General features: G+C 44.0%; 2 protein-coding genes across 3 annotated transcripts; one reads left to right on the top strand and one right to left on the bottom strand.

Moving 5' to 3' along the window:
* Positions 1 to 4,541: 4,541 nt before the first annotated feature.
* On the bottom strand, positions 4,542 to 12,578 carry LOC147187685 (ethanolaminephosphotransferase 1-like). The gene is made up of 10 exons (XM_086100922.1): positions 12,364 to 12,578; positions 9,852 to 9,920; positions 9,054 to 9,162; positions 8,778 to 8,852; positions 8,436 to 8,698; positions 8,222 to 8,330; positions 6,878 to 6,926; positions 6,621 to 6,801; positions 5,989 to 6,168; positions 4,542 to 5,892 (listed from the first exon to the last, which is right to left on the bottom strand). The coding sequence occupies exons 1-10, from the start codon at positions 12,421 to 12,423 to the stop codon at positions 5,785 to 5,787; spliced, it is 1,203 nt and encodes a 400-aa protein (XP_085957048.1). The 5' UTR covers positions 12,424 to 12,578; the 3' UTR covers positions 4,542 to 5,784.
* A 3,643-nt stretch (positions 12,579 to 16,221) lies between these two features.
* On the top strand, positions 16,222 to 26,058 carry LOC147187686 (cytosolic carboxypeptidase-like protein 5). Of its 2 annotated transcripts, none has more exons than XM_086100783.1 (16): positions 16,222 to 16,367; positions 17,066 to 17,321; positions 17,576 to 17,747; positions 17,816 to 17,982; positions 18,095 to 18,272; positions 18,423 to 18,601; positions 18,829 to 19,396; positions 19,566 to 19,735; positions 19,808 to 19,943; positions 20,160 to 20,362; positions 20,615 to 20,823; positions 21,343 to 21,513; positions 23,471 to 23,595; positions 23,676 to 23,728; positions 24,096 to 24,193; positions 24,659 to 26,058. In XM_086100783.1, exons 2-16 carry the CDS (start codon positions 17,107 to 17,109, stop codon positions 24,736 to 24,738), a joined length of 2,724 nt encoding a protein of 907 aa, XP_085956909.1. In that variant the 5' UTR covers positions 16,222 to 16,367; positions 17,066 to 17,106; the 3' UTR covers positions 24,739 to 26,058. The 2 variants fall into 2 exon arrangements, with proteins under 2 accessions (XP_085956909.1, XP_085956910.1); XM_086100784.1 differs by having other exon boundaries at positions 20,618 to 20,823.
* The last annotated feature ends 9 nt before the right edge of the window (positions 26,059 to 26,067 follow it).

Consider the following 26,067-nt stretch of genomic DNA (forward strand, 5'->3'; position numbering starts at 1 on the left):
AACAACATAGTATAGTAAGGCGTTTATAGCCCGAAAAAAACGAAATAGTATAGTAAGGCATTTTTAGCCCAAAAAAACCGACAAGAGTATAGTAAGGCGTTTTTAGCCCGAAAAAAACGGCATAGTATAGTAAGGCGTTTTTAGCCCGAAAAAAATGACATAGTATAGTAAGGCGTTTTTGGCCCAAAAAAAACCACAGAGTATAGTAAGGCGTTTTGGCCCGATATATATACTATGTCGTTTTTTTCGGGCCAAAAACGCCTTACTATACTATGTCGTTTTTTTTTCGGGCTAAAAACGCCTTACTATATATACTATGTGGGGTTTTTTCGGGCTAAAAATGCCTTACTATACAATGTCGTTTTTTTCGGGCTAAAAACGCCTTACTATACTATGTCGTTTTTTTCGGGCTAAAAATGCCTTACTATACTATGTCGTTTTTTTCGGGCCAAAAACGCCTTACTATTCTGTCGGTTTTTTTCGGGCTAAAAACGCCTTACTATACTATGTCGTTTTTTTTCGGGCTAAAAATGCCTAACTATACTATGTCGTTTTTTTCGGGCTAAAAACGCCTTACTATACTATGTCGTTTTTTTCGGGCCGGACCAAAAACGCCTTACTATATATACTATGTCGTTTTTTTCGGGCCAAAAACGCCTTACTATACTATGTCGTTTTTTTTGGGCCAAAAACGCCTTACTATACTATGTCGTTTTTTTCAGGCTAAAAACGCCTTACTATACTATGTCGTTTTTTTCGGGCCAAAAACGCCTTACTATACTATGTCATTTTTTTCGGGCTAAAAACGCCTTACTATACTCTGTCGTTTTTTTCGGGCTAAAAATGCCTTACTATACTATGTGGGGTTTTTTCGGGCCAAAAACGCCTTACTATACTATGTCGTTTTTTTTCGGGCCAAAAACGCCTGACTATACTATGTCATTTATTTCGGGCTAAAAACGCCTTACTATGCTGTCGTTTTTTTCGGGCTAAAAACGCCTTACTATACTATGTCGTTTTTTTCGGGCCAAAAACGCCTTACTATACTATGTCGTTTTTTTCGGGCCAAAAACACCTTACTATACTATGTCGTTTTTTTCGGGCTAAAAATGCCTTACTATACTATGTCGTTTTTTTCGGGCTAAAAACGCCTTACTATACTATGTCGTTTTTTTTCGGGCCAAAAACGCCTGACTATACTATGTCGTTTTTTGCGGGCTAAAAATGCCTTACTATACTATGTCGTTTTTTTCGGGCTAAAAACGCCTTACTATACTATGTCGTTTTTTCGGGCTAAAAACGCTTTACTATACTCTGGTTTTTTTCGGGCTAAAAACGCCTTACTATACTATGTCGTTTTTTTCGGGCCAAAAACGCCTTACTATACTATGTCGTTTTTTACGGGCTAAAAACGCCTTACTATACTATGTCGTTTTTTTTTTTTTCGGGCTAAAAACGCCTTACTATACTATGTCGTTTTTTTTCGGGCAAAAAATGCCTTACTATACTATGTCGTTTTTTTCGGGCTAAGAACGCCTTACTATACTATGTCGTTTTTTCCGCCTAAAAACGCCTTACTATAGTATGTCGTTTTTTGCGGGCTAAAAACGCCTTACTATACTATGTCGTTTTTTTCGGGCTAAAAACGCCTTACTATACTATGTCGTTTTTTCGGGCTAAAAACGCTTTACTATACTATGTCGTTTTTTTCGGGCCAAAAATGCCTTAAAATACATGGTCTTTTTTTTTTTTTTAGAGTGTTGCATTTTCACACCTAACTAAGCGAGGTTTGAAACAAACGCCAGCATGGAAACCCCTACACTACAGTGACGGTGACTTGTCGTGCACTATAGGCGTATTTGACATTCACTTTCAAGGGTTTTGAGGAAAAAGTAACTAAGTGTTGCATTTTCACACATTACTGAGCTGGGTTGGAACCGGGGTTGCATGGGCCGAACGCCAGCATGTATACCTCTACACCACCAGTGATTCAGACTTGTCTTTGACTATAGGCGTATTTGACATGCACTTTCGAGGGTTTCCAGGAAAAAGTAACTGTTGCATTTTCACAAATAACTAAGCGAGGTTTGAACCAGGGTTGCCTGGACTGAACGCCAGCATGTAAACCCCTACACTACCAGTGACTGTGACTTGTCCTGCACTGTAGGTGTATTTGACATGCACTTTCAAGGGTTTCTAAGAAAAAGTAAGTGTTGCATTTTCACACATGACTGAGCTGGGTTTGAACCGGATTTGCCTGGACCGAACGCCAGCGTGTACACCTCTACACCACCAGTGACTGTGACCTGACCTGCACTCTTGGCATATTTGACATGTACAGTAAGGCGTTTTTTTTTTTTTTGCTGAAAAAAGACCATTTATAGTAAGGCGTTTTTAGCTAAAAATACTACCATGTATAATAAGGCATTTTTGTTCGAAAAAAACGACCATGTATCGTAAAACGCCTTCCTATCCATGGTCGTTTTTTTTGGGGCTAAAAACACCTTACTATATACATGGTCGTTTTTTTTGGGCTAAAAACGCCTTACCATATACGTGGTCGTTTTTTGGGGGCTAAAAACGCCTTACTACACATGGTCATTTTTTCCGGCTAAAAACGCCTTACTATACATGGTCGTTTTTTCCGGCTAAAAACGCCTTACTCTACATGGTCTTTTTTTTGGGGGGCTAAAAATGCCTTACTATACATGGTCGGTTTTTTTTCGGCTAAAACGCCTGACTATACATGGTCATTTTTTTTGGGGCTAATAATACTTTACTATACATGGTCGTTTTTTCCACCTAAAAACGCCTTACTATACATGGTCGTTTTTTTTAAGCTAAAAACGCCTTCCTATACATGGTCATTTTTTGGGCGAAAAACACCTTACTATAATACATGGTTGTTTTTTTCGGCTAACAAACGCCGTACTATACATGGTCGTTTTTTTCGGTTAAAAACGCCTTATGATACATGGTCGTTTTTTTGGGCTAAAAACACCTTACTATAAATGGTTGTTTTTTGGGGGCTAAAAACGGCTTCCTATACATGGTCGTTTTTTTGGGGCTAAAAACGTCTTACTATACATGATCGTTTTTTTGGGCTAAAAACGCCTTATTATACATGGTCATTTTTTGGGGGCTAAAAATGCCTGACTATACATGGTCGTTTTTTTCGGCTAAAAACGCCTTACTATACATGGTCGTTTTATTGGGCTGAAAACGCCTTACCATATACATGGTAGTTTTTTTTCGGGTAAAAACGCCTTGCTATACATGGTCGTTTTTTTTGGGCTAAAAAGGCCTTACTATACATGGTCATTTTTTGGGGGGGCTAAAAACGCCTTCCTATACATGGTCGTTTTTTTTTAGGCTAAAAACGCCTTCCTATACATGGTCGTTTTTTGGGGCTAAAAACGCCTTCCTATACATGGTCTTTTTTTGGGGCTAAAAACGCCTTCCTATACATGGTTGTTTTTTTCGGCCTTTTTTTTTGTTAAAAACGCCTTACGATACATGGTGGGGGGGTTTTCGGCTAAAAACGCCTTACTATACATGGTCGTTTTTTTGGGGGCTAAAAACGCCTTACTATACATAGTCGTTTTTTTCGGCTAAAAACACCTGACTATACATGGTCGTTTTTCCCGGTCGTTTTTGACGCCTAAAAACGCCTTACTATACATGGTCATTTTTTGGGCTAAAAACGCCTTCCTATACATGATCTTTTTTTGGGCTAAAAACGCCTAACTATACATGGTTGTTTTTTTTGGCCTTTTTTTCGGTTAAAAACGCCTTACGATACATGGTTGTTTTTTTTCGGCTAAAAATGCCTTACTATACATGGTCGTTTTTTTTGGGCTAAAAACGCCTGACTATACATGGTCTTTTTTTTTGGGCCGAATCAAACGACGAAAAAAATAGACCAGATATCGTAAGCCGTTTTTAGCCCCAAAAAAACGACCATGTATATAGCAAGGCGTTTTTAGCCGAAAAAAACGACCATGTATAGTCAGGCGTTTTTGGCCGAAAAAAACTACCATTATCGTAAGGCGTTTTTGTCTTAAGTGTCTTCTCTGCTTTAGTCAGAAAAAAAACCCCTCCAAACAGTCAAAATGTTTCAAGATCCTTTGCTGAGACTGGCAACCTTACCGAAAGCTACCAACCTTACTGAGACGCTATCATGTTGGGTGTCTCATCTTTTTGATTGGAGGGAGTGGCCTGGGGGGTGGATCTCTCCTGGTCCAACGAGTTGCTCACTCAGCTGAAAAAAGGCCACATGCGCGGACGCTACCTTGCTGCATCACTGCACCGCACTTGATGAATCTCCTTGTGCACACCTGTCTTCAAATCCCTCCCAGGCCTGACGTCACTTCCGCCAATCCAACGTGGGATCGGTTCCCACTCAGTGACAAGTGTAGTCTCTCTTCTGCCTGTGGTTAGCTGTCAGCCCCCCGCACCCCGCATCCTCTTTAGGATAAGCGGTGTTGAATATGGATGAATGCAACTTCTCTTGCTCGTTTCTGAAATTATACGTCCACCACTTCCAGTTTGTGTAGCATTTATTCAGATATTTTCAGGAACTTATCAGGAGTATAAATCACTGCAGGCATTCTCCTCCCCATTTTTTCATAAAAAAATAGAAACAAAAACAAATAGTGGTGCGCGCAACACATTGGTTAATGTGGGGTGGGGGGGTCACTTGCTGGACATTTTTAATAACACAGAGTGTAAATAGCACCACACAAATCAGCCATTGATCACAGTGGCTCATAAATTTACTATTATAGATCCATCAATTGTTTGCGTTCATCTTCTATATTCTGTCAGTCGTTCCTTTTCCAGATTCCCAACACACACACACAGACAGACTATTAAATATTAAAGATCAACAATGCACATTATTACATGTTAATCAATGTATGAAATCCAAAGACACACACACACACACACTTGAGTTTACTTGACTGTGCTTGAAACACATGCAGGCTTTCCCTCAACACTCATGTCCCATTGGCCAGGCATTCCGAGCCAAGTTGCAGACTCTGGCACTTGCTAACGAGGCTGTCAATCATTACTGTTATAAAAAGTTTGTTTCCTAACAACAACAACAATAAAAAAAAAAAAAAAAAAGGCCGGCAGCATGCGCTCCTTCCCCTCAGAGTAAATCCCTTCCGTCATGCGGTTTTTGGGACACACTCTTCATTCAAGCGGCTGCAGTCGCCACGGCAACACAACCCACTGACACCGAAAAGAACAAATCAGCGTGAAAGACGCGACACTTCCCTGCATCATCGGCATCCGATCGCCACCAGTGAGAAGCATATTAAAAATGATCCATTAGTCGGGTCTACTTCCAATGAATTAAGGAGCGAAATAAGACTTTCGAGTTGAGTCTGAGTTCCCATCAAGGCTTATTAATAGGATACATTCATAATACTATAATAGTGTGTGTCTACCTGAAAGCAGACAGTGGATCAGTGTGAGTCTGTGGGCGTGCGTGTTTAGGCTCCCCAGCCCGTAAATGGAACACATTTCCGTAGGAAACACTCGCACCTCATTGGCTCGACACAGTGCAACAATCCTCCAATGAGGTAAGTCGGAGCATCTCTGAAGCCCCACCTCCCCCTCCCGTTCCCCCAATAACAAAGAAATTGAGTTGGATGGCCATTTGTGCATGTGTCTGCATGTGTGTGCGTTTTGGGGCATCCCTCGCTGAACGGAGAGGATACGGTTGCCGCGGTGACATGTCGTTGAGCAGAGAGAAAAGGTGTACCGGGGGTGTGTCTAGACCTCCGCTCCTTTCAAGCCGATTCGTTCGTCCTCGTGTCAGTCACTGCTGGGCTTCTTCAGTGAGAAGGCCAGGATGCCAAAATGGCCGCTGAGTTGTTGGACCTGCACCCAAGGAAAGTAAATCATTGACGACATGATACTTGCCAAATAATGACTCTCACAACAACTGAACAGTAGCACTACAGCGCGTGTCCTCACCACCGACACGCCGTAGTGTATGTGCGCCAGCACGACGACGGCCGTCCACAAGTGCAGCAACAGCATTTCATCGGCCACCAGGCCCGACACGGCCAGCGTCACCACGGCGGCCATCGGTAGCAGCAACCAGCTCAGCGGCTGGCAACGCGTGTTGCTCATTTGACAGACGATCAGCTTGCACTGAAACATACGCGCGCGAGCACAGCTCTAAATGCAAAGTGGCACTGTCAAGGAAATGATCACGTGAGCAAACTTGAGTGCTCAAGAGCCATCTTTTATTTTTGAAATGCACAGGTACTTGGTTTTAAAAACAAAATAACCTACATATAAGCAGAGATGAAAGTGGGCTTTCCTGAAAATACAAAAATGCATAGATACATACACATCCATATATACATTATATATATATACACACACACATATATATATATATATATATATATATACACACACACACATATGTGAAATTTTCCGGAGGAAATGTCAAGAAAATTTGAAAATCCAGAATTCCGGGAAAATCCGGAGGACTTTCATCTCAATATAAACCAAACAATTAGAGGAATAAAAAGTGTAATGATCGCAAGAAGCACTAGCGAATTCTGCGTCAAACGCGTTGACTGGAGAACACCCACCGTGACGTTGGCAAAGGCCGTGCCCACCATGAGGTAGTAGAGCCTGGGCTGCAGCTCCAGGATGGCGGAAGGAGAAAAGAGCACCCAAACGGTGGACAGGACGAATAGCAGCACGGGCGACAGGAAGGGCAGGAAGGCCTCGTACACACTGCTGTGTTTCAACGAGTTGCTGCGGTACGCCCTGAACAAACACAACCAGGTCCCCCTTATGCCAAAGCTACATACTAATTCGTGACGACGACAACAACAAATCCTACCTGAACACGTTGCAGAGGCTCATAGGCAACGTCACCAAGAAGGAACAGGCTGAAAATGATCAGACGGTATTAAATTGCGAACGTGCGAGATGGTTCAAACACTCACCATGCGCTCCTCACAAGACCTCATTTTTGTCACATTCAAAGGATTTCAATTGCTGAAGATAGAGTGAGAAAAATCTCGTCAGACTGGTGACTGCTCAACAGTCTGAGGCGTTCAAAACACTGTCTCTTCTCGTACTCTGCAGAAGCAGTGCAACAGTAAGTCGCCTCCAGTTGGAAAGTCTGGACGTTTCTTTCGACGATAAATGAAAAGGGCGAGGTTAGATGTGGTTGAGTAAGTGCAACACTTGAGTGCAGAAGGAACGAGATTGTGGAAAGGGAATAAAACCATCTGGTTGCGTTACTGGTTTCTTACAAAATGAATGTACCATATTTTCCGCACTAAAAGGCGCACTGGATTATGAGGCGCACCTTCAATGAATGGCCTATTTTGTCTTTTTTTTAATATATTGGACACACTGGATTATAAAACACAATCACCAATGCATCCGTTAGATGGAGCTACGCTCCTTCCGCTCGACTCGGGAGCCGTTCATGACCACCTTCGAAAAAAGTAAACCAACGATTACTTCAATGAAACTATGAAAATTAAATATAATGCATCAAAACAGGAAATCAAGCGAGGAAATCACAAAATAAATTCTGTAGGGGGGCTACATAAATTCTGTAGCCCCCCTACAGAATTTAATTATTGATTTCCTTGTTTGTGAATACACAACAAAGGAATAGCTACGCTCAAGGAAATGCCAACAGAATGATCAGAAGTCAGTAAAATGTAGTAGACTGGACTGTCTCGGAAGTGTTTATTTATTCACAAACATTATTTTCAATTTTCGTAATTTCATTGAAGGAATAGTTAATTAAGTTTTTCGGAGGCGGTCATGAATGCCTCTCGAGTCGAACAGAAGAAGAGAAGGCACGGAGAAGGACAATGATGTACCTGTATTTGTTGAGACTGAAAAACCATTAATATAGTGTGCGTTTTTAAAAAATAACACCACAGCTCTCCTTTTTTCAGAGCTGCAACAAAAACTTATTTAATAAAGCAGCGACACAGTCCACTGAACCAACAGCAAGTTCTAACATTATAAGCATGCCTCCAGCAAGGAGCCATCTTGAGGTCGACGTATTACCGTAATGACGATACACAAGGCGCACCGGATTGTAAGGCGCGCGGTGAGTGCAAATACTTTTTTTTGCGCTTGTAAATTACCTCAACGGTTCAATTGGACAGCGTTTAACTTGGCACGATGATGCTATGCTATATATTATGCATCTCACCCACTATCATGAAGGTGAAAAGGTCTCTGTAGAGAAAGTGGAACAGGACTGGCTGGTACCAGGTCTCCACGCCCACCACTGCTGTCACCACGTAGACCAGGGAGATGGTCTGGAAAGCAAGAGAAAAAAAAAAGGAGTTAGCCGGGGGTACACCGGGCGACTTAAACCACATTGTGAATAACTGATCATGTTGATGCAATTTTCTCAACCTCACCACTTGACTGATGTCGTAGCCCCACGGCAGGAAAAGCACACCTGTGTTGTACTTTTCCCAATGCGACAGGATGAAGGAGAACAGCACCACCCAAAGGATGTAGTAAAGCGTGGCCACGCCCACGCCGCTGGCACCACGCCCAAATATAGAATAGACTGTGGCCACGAAGAAGAGGCAAGCCCAGCTGTCCAGTCCGTGGTCAAACAGCTCCCCGAGTGGCGTGGAGGAGTTGGTGCGGCGCGCCTGCTTGCCATCCACGCCGTCTGCACAGATGCGGCGTCACGGTGTGCCGGGAAACAAACGGAAGAGGGAGGAGGAGGAGACGTAAACGCAGTTGCTCACCAAGCGTGTAGGCCAGGAAGTTGAAGATCCCCGCCGTCACCCACACCCAGCTCGGCACATGCTGATGTCCGACGGCTGAAACGCACGCACGCAAAATAAAAAAAGGAGACGACAGCACATGGAAGACAAATTTGCTGCAAGGTTCCTGAAATGCCTGCCCCGGGGTTGTATTTAGTTTGGTGATCAGTTACCGTCAGCTAACGTTGGCGGTTCAATTAGTGACGAAAGCGTCTGTTATGGGATAATGTGAAACCGGGGTTACTTGTGTGAACACACCCGAGGCGTTGAAGTCATAGTCGTAGAAGGCCAACATGAGGAAGTTCACCACCAGGAACATGAAGCCGGTGAACGTGATGAGGTTTGGAGCCAGCCACTTTGGTAAAAACTAAAATCAAAGAAACGTATGCCTCGGCGTGAGGATAGGAAATGATGAGAAAGAACAAAGTGACTCAGCAATAGTAGTAACGTGGTAAAAATACGATATCAAGCGGCATGAAATTATGACGGTGAATGCATTTTAGAAGGAAGGTGGCCTTTTGGACAGATGCACTTTTAGAATCCTAATTTTATTTCTAACCCCAAAAAAATAAATAACATTGTCATAATACCATATCAAAATAATGGACACAAAAGCAAGTCATGTCTCTCTCCTCCTTACGGTAAAACTGTTTACACCGCAAATGGCAAGTTACTCCCTTTCAACCCTTTCATGTATATCATTGCTTGGAACACAGAAACATGAAGTTATAGATCGCTGGTGAATGACTACCTTGTGGGTCTCCACAATAAACCAACAATATTGCGGCTGTCTGATTTTTTTTTTCCCAGTAACTTTTGATCAGATTCGATTCTTGCCCTTTAAAGCTTTACAAATACCACATCAACTCTGCAGGCAACACAGGTCAAGCGAACCGTAGGGGACATCTAAACGCCACACTTGATTGCATCAGATGTCATGAGAAAGTTCATTACAACTACCCCGTGGGGCAATAATATGGGACATGATGCAACACTGCAAGGAGTGTCACCCAAATGTCAGTCGTTGTCAAAACAGGCACATCAACCCACACCCACCTTCACCACAACGTTCCAGAAAGGGTGCATGACGTAGACGGACAGAGGATTGGAGTCCACTGCGCTGTACTGCAAACAGACACACGACACAGGACGCTATCAGTGTCATTTGTCACGTGAGACGCATGCAAGTGAACGCGACTGCCCGTGACTTGGTTTCATCGCGTTCTGTCAGCAGTTGGTCGCGTTTTAACTGTATTTGTAAAATATGCTGGTAGGGCCCAACTGACAATTCAAGTTACTCAACTCACGCCACATGGGTTCATGAACAGTCTTGACAGGTTTATTCTCGCGCTGCATAAATACCATTTGTTTTTTGAAATCATACAAATCTTGTGATACTTAAGCAATTTAAAAAAGTAGGTTCACATTTGCGTTTTGAAAATGAGTCGGACCTGGCAATTGAGTAAAATGTAAATCAAATGTTAGTTATACAAATGAATTTTACCAAGCAAAACCATGTTGCAACTATACAAGTGTCTTCAGAGTATTTTGACTTTATTTTAGTTGCAGCCTTTTAAGTTTCCCTCATTGAAACTATTAATCAGTGCCAGCCACGCAAAAACAAACAAAAACCTGTTTGTTTGTTTGTTTTTAATAAAGTACAATCGCCAACTTCTACATTACAACCTCAGGATGCTCAGCATGGTGACATTGCGCTAATTACGGAGGGCAGGCAGCAGGAAGTATGAGGAAACCGCACATTTCATGTGATCACACGTACAAGTTAGTAACTGTTGTACTAACTCACAATAGGGGTGTTCACACGGCACACATTTGCTCCGGCGCTGCACCGATGTATTTTGGTGCGATATATTTTGCACCGCAGCAAATTGTGTGGAGCGTTCACACGTACAAAGCCGCTGAGCGTGTCTGCACCGGCACAGCGTCGGTGCAGCCCCACTTGCGTTCCCACGGCAGTTTCTGCAGCGGGGCAAAACGACAGAAATCAAATGAGCTGTCGTGTTGGTTCTTTTTAAAGCGTATACACAACTCAAGCGACTACTGGACAGGCACGTTCTTCTCCTTCTCGGTCTCCGTGCCTTCTGCTCGAGAGTGACCGCCCCCGAAAACGTAAATCAACGATGACTTCAATGACACTCAGAAAAGCAAACACGTAATGCGCCAAACAGAAAATCAAGAGAGGAAATCACAAAATAAATTATATGGGGAGCGGGGGGTTGTGAACACACAACAAATGAACAAACTACACAAACAACTCCGAGACAGTCCAGTCTTCTACAAAAGGAAAGATGTTACCAGCCAAGTCTTGTGTCGTTATTAAACAAACACATGACGGAAGTCCGACAGAGCACGAAAGCAACGCATTCTCGCCGTACGTAAACTCTTCACAAGCAATTGCTCTGGAGCAAATTTAACCCGGTTGCGTTCACACGTGCAAATTTACACCGGTGCTGCTTCGCTAACGAGCATTTGCTCTGGAGCTAATTTTTAAACCACCTCCCTGAGGTGGATCAAATTTGGTCCGGTGTAAGCTGTTTTCCGGGGCTACGCCGGAGCTAATTTGCACGTGTGAACGCTCTACTGGGGCAGCCCCGGCGTCGCAACGGACCAAATCTTGCCGTGTGAACACCCCTAATATCTCAATTCATTTGCATTCACCATGCTCTCAAGAGGGTGGCAGTTAAAAAGCACCAGGGGGGAAAATATTTAATGTGTCTCATGAGGAAGGGGGTAACGGTGGTAAAATAATTTCAACTCGGAAGTCCTGATCATGATACCTTGGCAATGTATTTGGGGGGAAAAAATGGACATCCTAAACTGTTTCCATTCTCTTAAATTATGGATTAAGATGTCCAATGATGCCCTTTCAGTTGACTTATAAGCAAGGGTGCATATGACAATTTTGGTGTTGTTCCCAAAGGAGCAGCAGAGGTGGCGTCAAGCCAGCCTCTGACCTCTGCATAATCATTCTTATTGCCATCTCCTCCTCAGCCCATCCAAAAACAACAACAACAAAAAACTTAAGATCCCAAACACATCACATGTACAAGCATTAACATTGCGTTATCAAAATGCGAAAGCCATTTTCAATACTTCACACTGATCAACGTTTTGCAAAAAAGTAAACCTGACGCATGTGGACTGACCAGCTCTGTAGATTTGTGAAAAATTATGAAATGTATCAAATTTTGACATAGCAGCTCAGCTCGAGGGCAGCGTTACGCTGTTAACTCTTTCACGGCCAACAAGGTGAAGACACATAGTTCTCCAGACAGTTTCAAACCCCATCCGCAAATGCTATGCCATAAGAGTTACAAAGGATATTCAGTTTTTGATTTTGCACACAGTGGTAAATTTAAATTGACTTTTGTATTCGCAGCTCAGACAGTAATCTAGTATTTGCAAATACCATTTTTAATAAAGCAAGGCAAGGCGGCTTGATTCATAAAGGCTGTGGAATAGAAGCACAAACGTTTATGACCTGCATTTACATACATATATACATACAGTACATACACATCGAGGGGCTAGCTGGTTAGCGTGTTACCTTGTACTTGTCGAAGCCTGCGAGTTGCTCCTGCGTGACGTACTCGTACAGAAAAGCCATAATGGAACAACCCGTAGCCACGACGCAATACAACAGATGACGATAAAACTGCGGGCGACTGTTCCAGGTTTGATTTTAGCGGCCGATGAAAAGTTAAGTGATCATAGAAGCGTAGCCGCTGTCGGTCACGCCGGGTGACGTGATATCGGAACACTCTTTGGCCGCTCCTCCCTAGAAGAAGGCGACACCCCACTAGTGATTTGTACTCACTAGTGACGCCTGTAGGCCGGATGACCACAACGCAGAGTTCACTCGTTGCAGAAAGACCTACCACATGTGAGTTACGGGGGAAAGGCGTAAGCACGCAAGATTCCATCAATATTACATTCATTTTGGCTACAGTATAAGATTGAGAACGAATAAGTGGAACCCAGAGCAGAATTGCGTTTCAAGATAGGTACATTCTAGTTACCATGGTAACCGATGTTCTTGCGACGGTTTTGCGCATACATGCGTTTCACCAAGCGATCAAGGGAAAGAAATGTCACATAAGTGCCCACGTGTGAAGAAACTCTGTCAGGAAACAGAGGCATGCGCGACGCCACAGTGCGCTCACAGCTTCAGCCCAGGAGAGCCGCACACAGACATTTTGTCTAAAAACGAATCGCGGGAGGTTTCGATTGTGTGCAGTTCTGCTCCCGTCAACCCGGGGATCTTTGCAGCTGTTTAACAGCAGAACACCGCAACATGGTAAATGAACGTCACAATGGCGTCCTCAAATAATATTTGCATGCCTCAGACATTGCATTCACCTATAGTGGAAGAACAGCACTGCACATTCCTGTGCTCCCTTGTGTCAGTATTTAAAATGGTTCTTAACTCCTCTTCTGATATATTTTTTAAGTGATTTCAGAGGGGATGTGAAAAGGGGAATTGTACAAATGAAAACGATATTTTTGTTTTCATGTTTAGTATTTATTTTGGTAAAATGAGTATTTTGTTTTGTTTTTGTTAAATTAAGGGAAAAAAAGACAACTACTGTTTAACAAAGTTAAAGTAAAAATGTCTTATTTCCCTAAAAGGGCTATTTCTATTATTAAGCGGGCACAACTTAACAAAATAAAAGAGTTCCTGTGCCTCAACACAATACCTCTCATTATTTGCTGTGTACTGGCAAAGTGAATAATTGTTAATTTCATGCACCCCATTATTGGTTGGTTGTGAGGAGTGTTGATTTGTATAAGCTTAGCTTTACCATACTAAATGGGCATATAGCCCTGCTCCCCATGACCGCCGTGCATGGGATCGGACCTTGGTCTTATTAATAAATAAAAAAAAGTGGACCTACAGCAAATTCTAGTTGAGGACCACTGAACTATAGTACTTGAAGCCCAGACCTGTTACTACCGTGTGTTAGTATGCCACGGTGCCGTAACATTGACTCTTTTACATTTTTTTAATCGTGAATTTTCGTCGTATTTTTTTCATAAATTAAACCATTAAAATAAAATCGCGTGCACACTTTTGTCATGGGATGTCATGGCTGGATCTTGCTCTAGGATGGGTGGGACGTCATTGTTGTCCTAGTCTGTTATTACACAGCCTGAGAAGGGGTGTTCACACGGCACACATTTGCTCCGGCGCTGCACCGATGTATTTTGTTGCGATATATTTTGCACCGCAGCAAATTGTGTGGAGCGTTCACACGTACAAAGCCGCTGAGCGTGTCTGCACCGGCACAGCGTCGGTGCAGCCCCACTTGCGTTCACACGGCAGTTTCTGCAGCGGGGCAAAACGACAGAAAACAAATGAGCTGTCGTGTTGGTTCTTTTTAAAACGTATACACAACTCAAGCGACTACTGGACAGGCATGTCCTTCTCCTTCTCTGTCTCCGTGCCTTCTGCTCGAGAGTGACCGCCCCCGAAAACGTAAATCAACGATGACTTCAATGACACTCAGAAAAGCAAACACGTAATGCGCCAAGCAGAAAATCAAGAGAGGAAATCACAAAATAAATTAGATGGGGAGCGGGGGGTTGTGAACACACAACAAATGAACAAACTACACAAACAACTCCGAGACAGTCCAGTCTTCTACAAAAGGAAAGATGTTACCAGCAAAGTCTTGTGTCCTTATTAAACAAACACATGACGGAAGTCCGACAGAGCACGAAAGCAACGCATTCTCGCCGTACGTAAACTCTTTACAAGCATTTGCTCTGGAGCAAATTTAACCCAGTTGCGTTCACACGTGCAAATTTACACCAGTGCTGCTTCGCTAACGAGCATTTGCTCTAGAGCAAATTTTTAAACCACCTCCCTGAGGTGGATCAAATTTGGTCCGGTGTAAGCTGTTTTCCGGGGCTACGCCGGAGCTAATTTGCACGTGTGAACGCTCTACTGGGGCAGCCCCGTCGTAGCACCGGACCAAATCTTGCCGTGTGAACACCCCTAATCATCCATTTTGAATGTGTGTGTATTGGGAAAGACGCGTGCTGACGCTTATGTATGGACACACCTTAAATTCAAAGGAGCCAATCAGCGCATCGTATATGCTGACGCTTATGTATGGGCACACCTTAAGTTCAAAGGAGCCAATTCGCGCATCGTATATGCTGACGGTTATGTATGGCCACACCTTCAGTTCAGAGGAGCCAATCAGCGCATCGTTATCGCCGACATGCCCTGCTCAGCCAGGTCCTCTGCATTACATCTGTTAGTGCACGCAAAGAATACAACGGATAATTTTAACAAGCGATCGCGGTAATGTGCAGATTATAGTCCAAAAATATAAAATGTATAACGTAAAAATCACTTTATAATTTTTTATTTGATACAATTTGCCAAGGGTCCGGACAGAGGAGGTCGGCGGTCCGGTCGTGGATCGCGGTCCACCAGTTGAGGAAGACTGCTATAGTGGTTTTCACAGAAACAACTGAACGTTTCATTCCCGTTTGTACAGAAGTTCTCAATGTTGCATGATGTTGGTGAACGCAACATACGTCTGCGCTTTGGCAACAGCAAGAGTGCTCTGTAAAATAGTTATGAATAGGAAGACGTCACTCGTATTTCCGGGAGGTGATTGCACCTTTACACATTCAACTTTGTCACTTAAGGTAGAGTAATTGGGGGGGGAAACGGGTTTGCATGCTGAAAGGATGAGTTTAGCTTTTTTCTCTACCAGAGCAGGTGGATTGTATGAAGTGAAAAGAAGATGCGGCGTGAGAAAGGTGCTTCAAAGGAACACTGAACACCGGCTTTAATTTACATTTTGACAGGTAATTGAGTCAAAGACGTGCAACCCCAGGCATACCTGTATTTGGCACGATCATTGTGGGACTGCATAATCAATTCAGGAGATCAATTAAATTAGTCATAGTGGATGTTGCATACTCTCATCCAACTCGCGTTTATTCCTCGTTCCACAAAAACATACACGTGGTCAATGAACGCAGCACACGTTTTTGAACTCCGGCCGTTTTAACATTTCCCGGAGTTCATGGAACGCATCAGTCGTAGCGACCGACAGCAGAGTTAGGAGGAAAAAAAAAGGACGGAGACATGACATCAAAACATAAGGATGTCGAGCGATGACCTAATAAATAAAATCGATATTTATTCGTGCGTTGCGGAGAACACGGCCGTGCTAATATCCAACAATGATCTGGAGATTACGCACAGTGAATTAGGACCGGAGCGACGGTCTTTCTTCCTAGCAATGACCGCTAGCTGGGTAGCTAATGTGTCCCTTGTAGCTTAGTAACGTTCAGGTAGCGTTCAAGGACCAAACATCGGAAAGCTGCATCCATGTAAAAGTCTAATGCTCTGACTGGATAGAAATCAAACCCTCTGGTCCTCCTGTCCGACGGATGAGACAGCGAGAGAGGCTTTAAATCCCCACCCCCGATGCCTGAGCCTGTTTTGTGGATCAGCTGTTCGTCTTGGAGGCGGCGGTGGGACCAAACCATCGCGATTGTTGTGCCCTGCCGGATAAACATGAGCTGGTTAGTTGGAAACAATCGTACTCGTCACATTTTCACACATTTATCGCATTGTGTTAAATAAATGAGTGTCGTCGAGTAAATGTGTCTTATTTGGTCGTAGTTATTCTCCCCGCCTCTGGGTATCGCTGTTGCTTGTTTACATTGTCACACCCACCCGTTCAAATCTGATCCAATCACATGGGGTGGAAAATGGAGAAAGATCACAATTTTATCCAAATAAAATCACTATATTTTGGGAATCATATTGAGAAAAGGCTGTAATTGTACCCCCCGCCCCTCCAATAGTACCAACTCATGGCAATGATCCTCTTGAGGTATGCAAAAGATTCTGAATGAAATGAAACATTACAGTGGCCTAAACATTTTTTAATCTAGTGCAGTGCATTTAAGTACAGTTCAGTTGTATTTAACTTCATTTAAAGCATTTATTATTTCGGTATTTTTAGTTCCAATATTTAAGCACACTCATGTAACAGTTTAAATTGCATGATGTTAGAGGTTTACCATAATACAATAATTTACTGCTGATACTTGGAGAGCCAAGTAATTTGTTTTTGAGGTGCAACTTGTTCTAAAAAGTTTGTGAACCATTGACTTGTACCGTGTTAAACATCAAGCTCAACCTTCAAAGCAGAAAGTCTTCCTTAAACCATCCATGCATTTAACTTTTTCTGTATTTTTGGCGGCTGGTTCGTCAGATTTTGTGGGGCGTCAAAGCGTTCGAAGAGGAAACGCGGCCATGGAGGTTCGCTTTGGAAACATCGTGTTCAACTCCAAGTTCGACTCAGGCAACCTGGCCCGTGTGGAGAAGGTGAATAAGCACATAACGAGCTTCCTTAATGATGCTGCTCCGGCCCCCGTAGGGGCCGCATGCGCCTCCAACATCCCCGACTACGAGTTTAACGTGTGGACGCACCCCGACTGTGCCGGCACGGAACACGAGAACGGCAACAGGTGACTACACTGTATAACGCTAGACGGTAAATGAATAACATTGGAAATAATCAATAATGGTGCAGTTTTGTTGACCAAAAGGTTTTGAGAAAGAAGCCCCAGTTTGGCAAGAAAGTTAGCATTTTGTGAAAGTCACAAACGGAAGTTGCAATTTGACAGGAAAATTTTAGTTACCTAAAAATAGATGGCATATTTCAAGTAAAGTTTTGAAAGACAGCGTTTGTATTTCTTTAACAAATGGTTTTGTATTTGAGGTCATGGTTCCACTTCAGCGTGCAGGGCGTGGCGCCTGGAAGGCTGCTAAAGATCAATGTGATGAACATGAACAACCAGAGGAAGCTTTACAATCAAGGCATGGCGCCTCTCGTACGGACTTTCCCCGGAAAGAACAAGTGGGAGCGTGTCCGAGACAGACCCGTCACTGAGGTACCAAACACGCTTAATCAAAGAGTGACAGAATTAACAATGCATCTTTTGCTCCTCTTGTTCTTCAGATTGTTCGCAACCAGTTCATCTTGTCCTTCACTCACCGTCTGCTGGAGGTTCGAGGCGCCACCACCTTCTTCTCCTTCTGCTTCCCTTTCTCGTACGCCGAGTGTCAGGAGATGCTGCGGTCGTTGGACGACAGCCACCGTCGCGCGGCACGGCTCGGTCCTTCCAGGTAACACCGCAAACTCATGAAACGATTACAAAGAAAGTTACTGACAAAAAGTCACAAGTACAGTATACTTTCGGACAAGACAAATGGTCCCAATGTTTTCTGTGCGTGTCAGCCCCGCAGATGAGGTTTACTACCGGCGTGAGCTGCTGTGTCGCTCTCTGGACGGCAACCGCGTGGACCTGCTCACTGTGACCAACTGCAGCGGCATGCAGGACGAGCGTGAGCCTCGCCTGCCGCAGCTCTTCCCCGACGCTGAAACGCCGAGACCTCACCGCTTCGAGAACAAAAAGGTACAAATACTAAGGGGGCGCTAAGGACCATTCCTTAGCTTTTGTGTAGCGCCATCCTTTATTATAACCTTATAAGCAAACCCCTTGTCACCCAAATTGCACGCATTGCTCACATTATTTGTCGTGACTTTTGAACATGGGTCTTGGCAGGTGTTCTTCCTGAGCAGCCGCGTGCACCCCGGAGAGACGCCGTCCTCGTTTGTCTTCAATGGCTTCCTGGACTTCATCCTGCGGAAAGACGACCCGCGGGCTCACGCGCTCAGGAACATGTTCGTCTTCAAGCTCATCCCCATGCTCAACCCAGATGGCGTCGTGCGAGGACATTACAGGTCAGAACAACTTACCTCACTTCTTTGTAATAAGACACTGAAGGTACTACCGGGAGGAGTGGACTGGCGGGGGAGACAGACAGACAAAGGCAGAAGTATTTTGAGAATAAATTTACAAGTTTGCATTGCAACAGTGGAAGATCGATTTCACCAATGAACTCCTGATTTCACGGAATTAGTGTATTTTTGGCACAGTATGCAGTTTAGCTGTTGTTTTGAATGCGCAGGACCGACTCGCGGGGCGTGAACCTGAACAGACAGTACATGAATCCCAGCCCCGAGCTTCACCCATCCATCTACGCCGCCAAAGCACTGCTGCTCTACCATCACTTGCACAACCGTACGACACACGATAAGGCGCAGCCCAGTGCCCCCCTCGCCCAGGCCACTCCCAGTGACGTCCAAACCCTTCAACCTCACGTCGAGGATGCCGATCACGAGGTTCCTGCCCTCACTGCCTTGGAAGTCAGCTTGAACCAGCGCAATGCGGCTAAGGACGCGACGCCCCCGCAACCCGAGCTCACCTCGGTGACGGAGAAGAATGGATTGATGGCAAAGGAAGACGTCAGCAGCTCGTCCAGCTCCTCGGAGATCATCGCGGCCGCCGTGCCGCCGGACGGACCGCAACAGCCACCGAAAGAGGGACCACCTACAATACTGGTGGCAAAAGAGAAGGAGCAGGAATCCCTTCCGCCGAAGGACGGCGGCGTGGCCTATTATGTGGACTTGCACGGCCATGCCTCCAAGCGGGGCTGCTTCATGTACGGAAACAATCTGCCTGATGAGAGCCAGCAGGTAAACAATCAGAATTTTAAGAAGAAAACATTTAAATTTTGCACGATTATTATTATTTTTTTTTTAGTAAGAACTGGTTAAATTGATGTCGTCGTGATGCGATATTTCTTGCCAAGGGGGTTGCAGCCAAGCAGAAAATAGCATACCGTGTTGCTCCCTGTGTGCACAGGTGGAGAACATGCTCTACCCGAGGCTGATCGCCATCAACTCGCCACACTTCGACTTTCTGGGTTGCAACTTCTCCGAGAAGAACATGTACGCACGGGACAAACGGGACGGCCAGTCGAAGGAAGGCAGCGGCCGCGTCGCCATTCATAAAGGCATCGGCATTCTGCACAGGTAAAATACGTGGGTGATGTCACATAAGGTTGAGAGATCATAAAAATAAGCATTTCTTCGCTGTTGTGTTAGCTACACATTAGAGTGCAACTACAACACGGGAAAGGCTCTTAACCCCATCCCGGCAGCGTGCCATGACAACGGGCGGGCCACGCCACCGATGATGCCGACGTTCCCTCTCAAGTACACGCCGGAAATCTTTGAACAGGTACACTAGGTGACAACCACAAAAAAGACATAGGAGGAGGACCTTAAAAATATATAATCGCATATTGAATCCGAATTGCAATATTGATGGGGTCGGGGGAATAAATCTCAATTTGATTATTTTCCAAAAATGTTTTTCCGCACTCCATCATGTCTGGAGATGACAGTCTTGCACTACAACGTAGCATTAGAGCTGCGACTGTCGCCCCGCCACTAGGTGGGGCGTGCTGTGGCCATCTCGGCGCTGGATATGGCCGAGTGCAACCCGTGGCCCCGCCTGGTCCTGTCGGATTACAACTGCCTGGGCAACCTGCGGGCATGGGTGCTCAAGCACATCCGCAACACGAAAGCCCCGAGCGCCCACCCGCCGAACAAGGCGCACCACCCCGGCAAGGCATCGCCGCCCAAGACCTTCCTCAAGTGAGTTTTCACGCACATGCACATGAAATCTCAACTCCTTATCACTTACTCTTATTATTCTCCAAATAAGATGCAAGCATGCTTACCTCAAACTCTTATCTGACTTACTGAAATAACAAAATGCTCAAAAAACTATTGTTTGTTCTCATGAAAATCATCTAGCTTCATGCTGACATACAGAAGTGAAATTGCATAAAAAGGCTCATGGAAAATGGCACTGACATTATGGTAACAATAAAACCTTCATGGCAGCAGTCTGAGCGGCCAGCTGCTCGAAGGGTCCTTCGATAGGGTGCGCTGCAACAGCCAGAGCAGCAGCAGCCTGACGCCCTCCCCCAAGATGCCCAGCTCGCCCAGCTTCACATTCGTATGCCCCCCGCCGCGGGCGCACTCGCAGAACCACGCCAGCAATGGCGGCAGCGGGCGAGGCGGCGGCCACAAGTCCGCCGGGCCCGCAAGGGGTGAGTTGCCGAACGAAGGTGTTGATGCTTGCTGGATCTGCATAAGAGAATGAAACGAAGCATTCATTAGCATTTTCTTGGTTTACAAGCAAACATTTCGCATACCATATGGGAACATTGCCTACCTTGAAGGTGACAAAAGCTGTTGGTTCTCGAGGGATTCCAAATGAATGCCACATAACATTATTTGACAGAAGTATGTAACTTCAGACAAAGGTGTTGATTCTTGAGGTATTCCAGTGGCGATGTGATGACTACATTGCATAATACCAAAACAAATTGCTACGACCTCTGGTATGTTCGCATTTTTTTACAGATACAAGTACATTGGTTACCTTGGATTTGAAGATGTTGATTCTTGACAGTTTTAAATGATTAACCTTTATCGGCGTTGGATCCGCGCTTCGATTGGCTGATCAGCATGTTGGGAGCGTGGCTCAGTGAAATCTCGACAGCACGGCCCGAGCATGCCCCCCCCTCCACTCCCGCATGTGTCAGCAGGTGTGTCTGTCTCCGTAGACGCCAAAACTGCAGAGAAGAGACGCCCGCTTCCTCACCACCCCCACCCCGCCGTCCTGCGTTCCCCCGGCAACAGCCACGCACCCACCTGCCTCCCTCAACCACCCTCACCCCCCCTTTCCTCCTCTTCGTCGTCGTGCGCGGGGGCGGCGGTCTCCTCGAGCATGGCAGGTGTGTACTCCCTCCGGTCCCCGACCCTGTCGGCACTCCTGCCCTCCCTGCAGGCGCTGCCCCGGGCCGGGCTCCTCTCTAAGCTCGGCCCGCGCCTCCTGCAGGGCCCACCGCCTGCCAACAACTCGCCGGCTAGAGAAACCAAGGATTAAATTATTGAGTCAATTCGTAAGCGTCTTCATTGATGCTAAGGACTGATACTACTTAAACAATGCAAATACACAATGGAACCTTTAATAAATGAATCAAACACCGCATAATGTTACAGTGTACATAACCGCTGTTCAGTGTTTATTTTTGTGTCGCGGGGTAAAATAGTTCAGAATATTTCTATGCTTTTATCTAAGCGTACAAAATTATACATTTCAAGGTGGGTGAAAGCAGTATTTTCTCGACTCATAAATTAGGATAAAATAACATGAATCTTCAAAGGTTGCATGCAACAAAAAAAACCCAAAAGAATAACTGAATACATTTAGTTTAGTAAATGAGATTACTTTGAAAAGAATCGATGTTAACATAATTTCAGGGTAAATGAAAATGTAGTGTTCCAATTTTGAGAGGGAAGTAAATCATTTTGAGATTTAAAAGTAATAATTTGACAAAAATAGAAGAATGGGCTCATTTCAAAAGATGACAGAATTTAAGAGACGAATTTATTTGCGGTTTTACTGCCTTTCTCTTTCGCACTTGAGATTCTCTCTCGTGTGAAGTGCTGCTAAATTTACATTAAGTATAAATAATTTTGTTTACTTTGTGATTTGAGAGCTATTGTGATTGAATTGTTCACATTTTTGCAAACTGAACTGTCATCATTTTACAGATTTTAATTATCGTTTTGCATATTGTCCACCACTGTTGCTAACTAAAAGGGCCTTTTTTTTTGGTTCAAGTGGTAACACAAGATTTATGTGTTTCAAAAAAAAAATGGCTGTACATTTTTCACATAATAGCAACAAGGTGTTTTTTTTCCCCCATGATTAGAACTTATTTGTATTTTGTGGTCTCTTGTGTGTCAATGTGAGCGTTGTCACTTTAGCAAACATCCTATCCTTGTGGTCCATATGAGGACTGTCCACAAGATGCGTTGTGTTTTGGAACGAGTAGTGTATCCTGCACCATCAGTGCACAAAGACTACTACTAGTAGAAGTGACGTTAAATGTTGTGACCTTGCGTCTTGTCACGTGAGTTGTTGGGTTCTATTTGGGAATCTGTCATATTTTGCTTTCGTGTCTGAAAATATATATTTGTCTATTTCTATCTTCAACACTGGATTGATAGCGAACATGTTATGTAAATGAACGAAGTCAGGGGTGTCCCCCACGGATCCATGTGAGGTCCGCTGCATATTCTAATAAAATGTAACATGATTCATGATAAACGGTTCTGAGAAAAAATATTTTTTGTTTAAAGCTACGGACACGCTTTTTTTGTTAGTTTTTTTTTTACTTAAAAAATGTTTCCAATTTTCATAAAAGCAAACATTACAATATAATTAGTCTTAGCTCTGATAACACCAAGGTGAAATTGACCCCCCCCCCTCCTTTTGATTATGTTTGTCATCATAGAATATGTTGACATAAAATGAAGTGGGGGGCCCCCTTTCATTTTTTTTTGTATGTAGCTCACAATAAAAACTTCCCTGATCTCAGTAAAATGTAGTGGCTATGTGGCAAGGATGCTGGGACAGCTTACTTACTGGCAATGCACTGCCTTGCAGTACTTTTTAGTTAAGCTTCTCACTGTGACTTGTAGTAAAAACCTTCACTTTTTAACATACCATCAAAAGTTTTGAGCCTTTTCCTCTGCCTCAGCGTTGTGCTAATTGTTTCTAACAGATGACTCAAATGTTCATTTGTGCTGCTTTTAAATAAAAGGTCACATGTTTGCAAAGCATGTTTTTGACTCCAGCTTGTTTTGTTTTTTTGTTTTTTACTTTCCCTGTGTGCCCACCAGTCCTGAGTTGTGCAGACTTCCATGCAGGCTCGGCGGCAACCTGGTCCAAACCAGCTTTACCTGCACGTGCCGGCCGAAGCGGAAGAGGAAACCGAAACGTCGGCCACCGCGCCGCCGCCGCAGCGGTCAGCCTCCACAACTCATTTTTAAACGTACATTTGGGTTTTGCTGAGAGTTCTTACGTTTGTCTTTGTCTTTGTCATAGGCTGCTAAAGACTGTGGGCCCGAGCACATCCTGGCCTCGGTCAAAGTGAGCAAGTGAGTCCCAAAATTTGATTTGATTTTCATTTTTACACTACTCACAACATTTGGGATATTTGGCTCTTGGGTGACATTTCAGGATGATCGTCAAATGCTCTGCAATCTTTACAGACGAACTTCATTTTATCAGTCACAATTTTGAATTTGCACCAACTCCATCGCATCAATACTTTTTGCTGATCTATAACGAACTGACTGGCAAGACTCACGATGGGTATGATGCCTTTTTATGACTGTCAAGTATCAAAGTGCTTTGCAAAGTTCAGGCTAACTTCACTAAATGTACATACAACACGATAGCAAACAACAAAACATGATTCATGGCCGACTATTGTGGAGTTTGAACATTGTACCACCCGTGCAGGTGCGAGCTGCAGCCACATGCAGGTGTGCGCATCAGGAAGGCAGGGGTGTCCGCCGGTGCGCGCCTCGCTAAAAACCGCCCCAACGGAATCATTCAAGGTAACTCACAAGAGTTGACCCCCCCCAAGACATTTTGCACTTTTCATTTACCGGTATTTGTATAAATGTGCATTTTATTTGAAATGGTATTTTGAGCTGTAGATTTAATAAAGATGGGCCTTGACCCATTTTTTCCCCTTTTAAGACTTGTGTGTATAAATGCCTTTCGTTTAAGGTGGCATTTTGAAAAGCATGATGGCTAGTAGAGAAAACAACTTATATAGCCTTTACATTTAAGGTTTTTTTCCCCCAAGCGCAACCACGCTCTATACACCATAGCTAGTTGTACTTTGCGCCAATAAAAGGTGATTCAACATTTATCATTGGTTACAATTTTAACTCAAGAACGGTTGGTTCATTCTGAAGTTGTCGATTCAACTAACTCGCATCTTTTAAATCACAATTTTTTTTAAAAAACAACTCTCATTTAAGGTGGTGTTACTTTTTTTTTTTTGTGCCCTCCAGGAGCTGATGACGACCGAAGCAAGCAGCAGACGTGTAAATCCCTCAAGAGGACCACCGCCCGAACCCATGTTGTGAAATAGCGAGCGCTAAGAAGGCCAATCTGGGTACTGCGCATTTCCTCAACAACCTGTGGGCTGGCAGTGAATAGCCTCGTCAGACCAATAGCGCTAACTTTAAAACCGACGGCTGTTTCATCTCTTCCTCATGAAGTGTTCAGTGAGTGTCATGTATATTTCCGTATCATTGAGTGCAATCGTATTGTCGTTGTCAGGTCCAAGTGCCTTCACCACAGTGAGTATAACCAAGCAGCGTTTACCTGCATTTAATAACACTCTATATCTTCACCAAACACTGTACTGTGACATGCTCACCTACAATTTAGTGGCACCTTGAACTCATGAGTGCCTCAAAGATTTTTTTTGTCAGTCTTGTGGGTCCCAAGAACAAACAAAAAAATTATTATACGTTTAATTAAATAGCTGAATAATTGGTTATCTGAATTATTTCTGGCAATTATCAAAATCTGCCCCCACCCCCAAAAAATAAAGAAAATAGATCGCCCTCGCTCAAATGAGAACACTGGCAAGGACTGAGGCAGGCCTGTTCAATGTGGAAATAATGTCACCAGCGGGCCACGGCGAGGGAATAGCTTCCTTCCTCAACAACACGCGTGGAGTTGTGTATTCACCCCACCACGGTTTGCCATCTGTTCGTAAAAGTCACTTCCAACTGGTGGTGGAAGCAGAGTTTTGGGGAGCTAAACTGACTCGATCCTCGACACATGAGCGACCGTTGGCTAACAAACATTTCCTCTTCTCGAAACAAACCCACTCGCTCACCCCTTAACCAGGTGGTCAATTACCACCACCTGTGCTATTGCCCTTAACGGACCGGCGGAATTTCCCAATAGGCGCACCTAAAATAACCCAGGGGCTACACACGAATACTGCAGTGTATACAATAAAAAAACTTTTATATTCTCTAATATTTTCTTTTGGGGCTGCAAAAAAATTCATGACATTTCAATGGGGAGGATTAGATCGACGAGCAAAGTGAAGTTGAGTTCGGTCAAACTCATGAGTCAAGATACCACTGTGCACACCTTTGAGTGATGAGCACCTTGTTACCGAACCTCATTCTGTAAAATGTTGCCTATAAGAATTCACTTCAATGCTGCTCCTTTATACACGTTGGATATTGTCTCGCATTTTGTGTGTTTTCATAGATTCCGGCGAGTTCCGCTCAAGCGCCGCCGCTGAAATTTGTTAAGATGTTTGCTTGAACTTCCACCATTTGTTCATCCTTCTGTGATTAATTTTAAGAAAAATACATCCAATGTAAAATATTCTCTGTGAACCACTAAGTGTTGAATATTATGCTATAAAAGTATTTTGTCACCATTATGTGTC

This window comes from Hippocampus guttulatus, chromosome 20 (genome assembly GCF_054856545.1).
Source record: "Hippocampus guttulatus isolate MCC_2025c chromosome 20, RoL_Hgut_1.0, whole genome shotgun sequence".
Taxonomy (NCBI): domain Eukaryota; kingdom Metazoa; phylum Chordata; class Actinopteri; order Syngnathiformes; family Syngnathidae; genus Hippocampus; species Hippocampus guttulatus.